Source organism: Tachysurus fulvidraco, chromosome 16 (genome assembly GCF_022655615.1).
Source record: "Tachysurus fulvidraco isolate hzauxx_2018 chromosome 16, HZAU_PFXX_2.0, whole genome shotgun sequence".
Taxonomy (NCBI): domain Eukaryota; kingdom Metazoa; phylum Chordata; class Actinopteri; order Siluriformes; family Bagridae; genus Tachysurus; species Tachysurus fulvidraco.
Window position 1 is genome coordinate 3133634 of NC_062533.1, and position 8060 is coordinate 3141693.

General features: G+C 40.5%; 1 protein-coding gene across 2 annotated transcripts in view; it reads right to left on the reverse strand.

Annotated features, from left to right (window-relative positions):
* emilin1a (elastin microfibril interfacer 1a) overlaps nt 1-6621 on the reverse strand; it is a 23239-nt gene extending 16618 nt beyond the window's left edge. Inside the window, exon 1 of one of the 2 annotated variants that reach the window (XM_047801759.1) lies at nt 6137-6621. In XM_047801759.1, coding sequence (XP_047657715.1) covers nt 6137-6258 — 122 coding nt within the window. In that variant the 5' untranslated portion in view covers nt 6259-6621. The remainder of the gene's footprint in view (nt 1-6136) is intronic. The other variant, XM_047801758.1, reaches the window with a different exon arrangement.
* Nucleotides 6622-8060: the final 1439 nt, after the last annotated feature.

Consider the following 8060-nt stretch of genomic DNA (forward strand, 5'->3'; position numbering starts at 1 on the left):
AGTACCTATGTCTAGTGCTGTGAATGTTCCTTGCAATCGGTTCTGTGGACTGTGATGGTCAGAGATATCAGGATACTGCAACAATGGTCCACACTTGTACACTGGACCATCGTGAACTTAGAACAAAGCTTTCTGAAAAGGTGACAGGTCATTGCTGGGAAGCTTGGTGCTTGCCAGACAAATTCAGGCAGATTGCTATGTGCTGCTTATCCAGCTGCAGCAGTGGCTACACTGGACCTGCTGGAGAGGGGTATGATCTCCAGCTCAGCGTTTTTCCAAACAAGGACCTTCCTCCCTCACTAGCTTGGAGACAGTGTGGTTCCACTGAGGTGCTGAGACATTGAGACATTGCCACATGCTGTTCTGTTTAGACTTTGCTGTGAATGTCAGATGCATCAATCCCCAGGGTGGCACAAGGTCAGATGGCACCAAGAGTTAGCTTCTCTGACAGCAACTCATGGGACGACACAATTGCAGAGCTGAAACATCAATGTCAATGCAGCACACATGGTCTGGAGAACGTAGGAGTAGTTCTAAATTCAGATATGTGAAAGTTTTGGCAAGGCACAAGTGGTCTCATCATCAAATTAACCATCTGCTAGGACAGGATGCAATGGCACTTGATTGTCCTCACTGCTGCCATGGCCACATTTTCCTAATTTTTGGACCACCAATTTTGTCAACAAGTTAAAACAATTTGTTGTTTGTCCGACATAGAGAAATGTCATGGACATCTCCCCTGTCTAAACCCAGACTGGCCCAGCTGGCAGTGGACATCATCACCATAGCATAAAGATGGACCCGACACCTTGCCAGTAACTTTCCGTGAAAAGTGGGCTATATGATAATTGTCTCTGTTACTACATGTATATACAGTATCATAGGGGAATGTGTGTAGATGAAGGTGTCCATGTGATTTTCACTTCCCCTGATGTGTAGATGATAATAGATCTGTATACTGTATACCTTTATATAGATATAAAAGTTCTCTTACACTTGACAAAAAAGTTTCCATATCTTACTCTAGTGGACAATTTGACTGAATACTGTACACTTGTTTCTTTAGTTGGCTTTCTGTCATAGACTTCCCCATATGATTAATATATTTTATGTAAAGACCACTACTGAGAAGGAAGAGCTGATTTTGGGCTTCTTCTCTGCCATTGCTTTAGACCAAATAAATTCGTCACTAAATAATTAAGACTGGACTTGGTCAAGCACGTAAGATGGCCAGAGACTGTGTAGAGTAACATGTGCCCTACAGGATCAGGGAACCACTGGACTACTAAGTATCAGACAGCTAGAAAGTGCATCATTTCTTCTACAGTAGTTCTATTGACTGCGTTTTTTATAAACTTTGAGTCTGGCATTAAACCCGGTGATAAACTTAACCCTTTGCCAGAGCTTCTTTCTACTGAAGGAAACACGCATTATATCCAAATGTAATTTACAGATGCCTCAAGCACACAGGATATCCATCCAACTTTGGCCCAAGCACTTTTGTCAGAGTAAAGAAAGAGAGAGAGAGAGAGAGAGAGAGAGAGAGAGAGAGAGAGAGAGAGAGAGAGAGAGAGAGAGAGAGATAGACATAATGAGAGAGAGAGAGAGAGCGCATCAGCAGAAGATGTAGAGAGAGATGGAGTGACGGACTGGATCTTAGCTGTAGGGAGACTATCTCTCTAGAGATAGATATCGAGAGCTCTATCTAGCGATCGAGACGGCGCATTAGTGCGAGATATACATAACTACAGAGCGATAGATCTAGATATATATCTATAGCTAGCGATATCTCTCATCGTTCAGCTATGCCTTACTACTATCATCTGCTTCCCTAATTCCTCTCTCTCTCTATCATATCTCTATCTATATTTCTTTCCTCTCTCTCTCTCTATCTATCTCTTACTCTCTCTCTTCTCTGCTCCCTTTCTTTGCTCTCCCTCCCTTCCATCTCTCTCTCTCTCTCTCTCTCTCTCTCCTCTCTCTCTCTCTCTCTCTCTCTCTCTTTCTCCATGTCTTTTTTTCTCCTCTCCACTCCTTCTCTCTCTCTCTCTCTCGTCTCTCTCTTTCTCTCTCTCTGCCCTCTCTTCTTTCTCTCTCTCTTTCTGTCTCTCTCTCTCTGTCTGTCTCTCTTTCTCTCTCTCTCTTTCTCTCTTTCCTCTCTCTTTCCATCTCTCTCTCTCTTTCTCTCTCTCTCTCTCTCTCTCTCCCTCTCTCTCTTCTCCCTCTCACCTCTCCCTGTCTCTTCTCTCTCTCTCTCCCTCTCTCTCTTCTCCCTCTCTCCTCTCCCTGTCTCTTCTCTCTCTTCTCTCTCTCTCTCCCTCTCTCCCTCTCTCTCTTCTCTCTCTCTCTCTCTCTCTCTCTCTCTCTCTCTCTCTCTCTTTCTTTCTCTCTCTTCTCTCTCTCTCTCTCGTCTCTCGCTTCTCTCTGCTTTCTCTCTCTCCCTCTTCCTCTCGCTCTCTCTGTCTCTGTCTCTCTCTTCTCCTCTCTCTCTCTTCTCTCTGTCTCTGTCTCTCTCTTCATCCTCTCTCTCTTCTCTCTCTCTCTTTCTCTCTCTCTCTCTCTCTCTCTATTTATTCTCTCCCTCTCTCTTTTCCTCCTTTCTTCCCTCCTCTCTCCCTCCCCCTCTTTCTCTCTCTCTCTCTTCTCTCCCGCTCGCTATCTTATTCTCTCTTTCTTCAGTTTCTTTGCTTTTGTTTGTTTTATCTCGCCTCTATTCTCTCTCTCTAGTAGCTGCCTCTATCTTCTGTATCCCAGTTGACTTCTAGCGGTACCTTTTATTAAATTATACTTATATATCATTACCATTCTCTCTTTGCATCTCTTCTCTATATATCACTCTAGATCCCACATTAAATGTTCTTAAATCTTCTAGCTCTATTTATATCTACTCTATGGTGATATATATATATTTTAGATATATATATATATATATATATATAGAGAGAGAGAGACATTAACACACATCTGTTCAAATAAAATGGAGACCCAACAGACACCCTGAAGTTGCATACCTACACAAACACTGAGCTCTTTCGGGCAACAAAAGCCAAAAATATTGCACTTTTCTTGTCTTTCATGTTGATAAAAACACAGATTTGCCCTTTTATTCAGTAGCCGCTGTGGTTTATAGAGTGAGATTTAGTGATGTTTTAAACCCCTTTAGTGATGTTCCACACTTTACAGCTCTCCACAACACAGCTGCTTCCACTGCTTCATTTTATCTGCCTTCTAGTAAATAAATGGTTAGCTTGTGAAGCCACAACCAAATATGACTTATACACTCATTGTCCACTTAATTAGGAACACCTGCACAATCATGTAGTCCCCCAATCAGCCAAACATGTGGCAGTAATACAATGCATACAATCATAAAGATACAGGAGCAGAGCTTTAGTTACATCTATGTTCACATCAGACACCAGAATGAAGATCAAGACCTCTGTAACTTTATCTGTGGCACGGTTGATCATAGCAGATGGGATGGTTTGAGTATTTTAGAAACTGTAATCTCCTGCTGGGATTTTTACACACAACAGTCTCACAGAATAGTAGAAAGAAAAAAAAAAAGATGTTGATGAGAGTTCAGAGGAAAATGACCAGATTGTTTTGAGCTCAGAGCATCTCAGAACACAATGAACTATTTTTGTAATGAAAATAGTGCTCTCACACTGCATACACCATCCCAGAGCGTACGGTCTATTCTACTATGCTCACTCAGATGAGCTACGTGGAGCTGGATAAAGACAATACTGCTGTTATTCTTGATGCAGCTGTCAATCAACAGTCCCTCACGGACAAAATATACGTCAGTGTTCACGCCCACAGACTGAATCGACAAACCGACATGCATTTATTTATTTGCATGAAACAAATGGTGGCCTTTCAGAATCTTTAGTTTTGACAGAAATTTAGAGAAACGTCAATGTTTTTAATGTTTTAATAATAAAAACAATGATACTGTGAGCAACGTCTCAGGGATTTGTTTGCTGTGTGTCAGAGCACGATCTGAAAAGAATGAAATCTCAGGCGTCATCAGGCATCGAGGCAGGATACACCCTGGACGGAGTGCCAACCCATCACAGGGCACACACACACTCTCATTCACTCACACACTACGGACAATTTTCCAGAGATGCCAATCAACCTACCATGCGTGTCTTTGGACTGGGGGAGGAAACCGGAGTAAACCCCCGAGGCACGGGGAGAACATGCAAACTCCACACACACAAGGCAGAGGCGGGAATCGAACCCACAACCCTGGAGGTGTGAGGCGAACATTCTAACCACTAAGCCACCATGCCTTCCTGTTTAAGGCCAAATAAATGAATTTTGCTCCTGTTTGGACGTGTCCATGTTCAATATTGAATGTCTTTGTAATTTCACACTCCACAGTGATGCTGAAAATGAATCTCAAATGAAAGTAGACACTCTGAGCTTTAAGAATTTGGAGTGTTTTATAAATATTTCTGTTATAACATAGCCTACTAGGGGAGATATATTCATAGAAAGTTCTTTTTATAAAACCCCTTTTGGCTCTCTGAGATTTTAATGGTGTTCTGTGAAAGGTTATCCTAACAGAGGGAAAAACAAACGACTCACTCTGAAAGCAAACAGAGTCCTGACTCATTTTATACCAGACTTTTAACAGACATAAACTGAAATGACTGAAAAATATCTGATAAGTCGATTTCCATTCCACAGTTAGACTGGAACACCAGTGTACTGGTAAAGAAATGTAAACTCCTACCAGTAAACACACTTTCCATGAGAGCTGTACTCATGTTCCACATACGTGAATGAAAGAGGATTTTGGCTGAAAGACTGTTGTAATGATCTCACACAATTTGTCAAGAAAAAAATCTGAAACATAAAACCCTAGGTGGTCAAACTTCCTTCCAATTTCAGCTTAAATTTGTATATTATCTTATATATTAATTCATTCATTCATTCCTTCGTTCATTTATTCATTTTCTACCGCTTATCTGAACTTCTCGGGTCACGGGGAGCCTGTGCCTATCTCAGGTGTCATCTGGCATCGAGGCAGGATACACCCTAGACGGAGTGCTAACCCATCACAGGGCACACACACACTCTCATTCACTCACACACACAAACACTACGGACAATTTTCCAGAGATGCCAATCAACCTAATATATATATATTCTACCATTATAACCTTTTCCCACAGTTAAGGATGGGTAGGATAACTTATCAGGGCACAATATATAACATGTATTTCAGGTTTTTATTACTCTGTAGTCTTAACATGACTTGTTTCTAAATGCACTGATCTATCTTACACATTTTCACACACATTTATTAAATATATTGTTTGAAGTGCATGCAAAGAATATGTGTGACTTTGTTTCGGCATAAATGTTAAACCTATAGGCCCGATTCTCATCGGTAATGAGGTGTATTAGTAAAGTGAGTATTGTGTAGGATAATTTACTTTTTCTGTCACTTTCTATCATCAGCCTGGAATCATAATAATCCATAATAATAATAAAAAAGTGTCCAGTCTCCAAGAAACAGAAGTGTATGATGGCGTTTCTTAGCAGATCTACTCTCTACTGTACTTTTTAGTTTTTTCTAATGATGGTTAGAACTATAATCTACATGCATAAACATTTTCATGGGTTTTTTTTTGGTGGGGGGGGGGGGCATTCCATGCCCTCAATACGGCCCCTAAAGCATGGTGATTTTCTTCTCTCTTCCTGTTGACTCTTTGACAATTTCCACTCATCCTCCCCTCACACCACTGATTTAAAGCTTTCTTACTCACTGGCCTTCATTTCTTTCTTTTCTCTCTAACCATTTGATTCAGAAATACATTTCAACTGTTACGCATTATGATGATAACAAGAATATATGTATTAACGGTGTCATGTATGATCTCTAAAGTGGGACAGATGAGAAAACGTTCCCAGTAAAAACATTATAGAATATATTTGAAATCCACTTCTGCTTCATGTCCTGTGGCTTCTCATTGATTCTCATGATGCTATAGAGGTTTGAAATTATGCACTAATCCCGAAAGTGGCATCACAGACATAACTTAATTCCCAGGAATGAACTTCAAGACGTATTACAGTGTGTGATGCACTTTGGCAGTATATCACTCTATCTGCTCACCTGTGTCTGCTGACGGCGCGCGCGTGCTGAGTGTGTGTCGGTGGTGTGTAAGATCCCGCTGAACTAATGCATCCGTGCAGCAACAGTGCAGCAACACACAGGAGGAAAGTACTGCGCTCCATGATGTACAGAATAAAGGATCAGGTCGAAATAGAGTTACAACAAACAAGCAAACAAAAAAACAATCACAGCTCAATCACAGGTAAAAAAAAAAAAAAACGATACGGAGCGCGCGTTACGCACAGGAGCCGCAAAGTGTTCCGCAAAGTTACACTCCGATCTCTCACTCAGTCCCTTAGAAATATCTTAAAACTTCAGGTTTAAGTTCATTTCCTTCATTCCGCAGGAAGCTGAAGACTCCAAACTGAGGATCGCTTGAGCATCCAAATGTTGAGAACATCCACTATCCACTTTCTGAATGGCGACATGAGGAAAGAAAGCTGAGGGTTCAGTGGCGCACATGAGCTGCTCTCTCTCTCTCTCTCTCTCTCTCTCTCTCTCTCTCTCTCTCTCTCTCTCTCTCTCTTATTATGTCTCTCTCTCACACACACACATTCTCTCTCTCTCTCTCTCTCTCTCTCTCTCTCTCTCTCTCTCTCTCTCTCTCTCTCTCTCTCAGTTTTCCGAAGCTTTTTTCTCAGGCACATAACATTTTTAATAACAGCTTCCCTACAGTTTTTAATTGCTTAAACAGTAAAGTCCATTCTCAGTACCAAACTGTGAATAGTCTGAACCCATCTGCTGAAACAAACACTCTTTTATTAAAACTTAAAACCATTCCGATCTTAGACACAAGGCGCTAAACCCAGAAACACATTTTTTTAACTTCTAAGGATATCGTCGTGCTTTAAAGCTAATTTTCTAATTTAAGAATGAGCTGCATGTTGTTACAAACAATTGATGGTAGAGGAGGAAGAGTTTGTGTAAGAGGTGGTGAACGAGGAACTAGAAGATGAGAACTAAGATTTCCAAAACCACAAAATTCTTATGTAATTTATGTCACCATCATTGTGAAAGTTCCAATCCAATGGGGAGGCAATGTGACCCTTGGAAGTTCACTATTTCCATTTATGGTATTTTGATTTTATTTATACTTTTACACAAATAAGCACTTGGGGGTTTAAGGGCTTTGCTCAAGGACCAAATGGTGCAACCTGGTAGTGATGGGTGGTCTTTAGGAACTCCTGTACATCTCAGTATGATGATGGATGGTCTATGACCTATGTTTAAATATTTGAAATTGTGCTTGTAGTTTTGAGAAAATGATGGGAAGTTGAAGGATGAAATATGTTTTAGCAATTGTGAATATTGCACCATTGAATCGATGAACACCGTTCTACCAAAAAATATTCCCTAGGCTGGTGTTTTTATGATGATGATGATGATGATGATGATGATGATGATGATGATGATGATGATTGAGAGCAATGTCTTAATGAGATAAATGATAGAGGTTTGTTTTTTCATATAAAGACGTGTCCTTTTTCCTCTTGATGAAGCACAGGTCAATTTCTACACGAGTAATAGAGTAACCTTATTCTTTAATAGTAAGTGTCTTGCATGGCATAACGAGTGAGGAATCAAGGAACTATGTCTCGGTGTTAATGTGTCCCAAGAATCGACCGTAAAATTCACACAGGACTGATACTGAAGGTGTTTCACAATTTCAATACATTATTTATATTACAGTAAACCAGAACTGATAGCTCATGGTCTGGTTCAGCCAGCTCTCTCTAATTGCTTGAAATTTTAGACGTGAACAAAAATAGTTCCTTTAAAAATCCCCAGGGATCCTGCAGTTAATCTGGGAGGTATTTGGAAATCTGGGAGAATAAAAAGTCAGGTCATTGGTTTTGGATGAACATCAAGTTGTTTAAGATTAGCAGCTAAGCATCAGAGTTGACGAAAAGATAAAAAAAAAAAA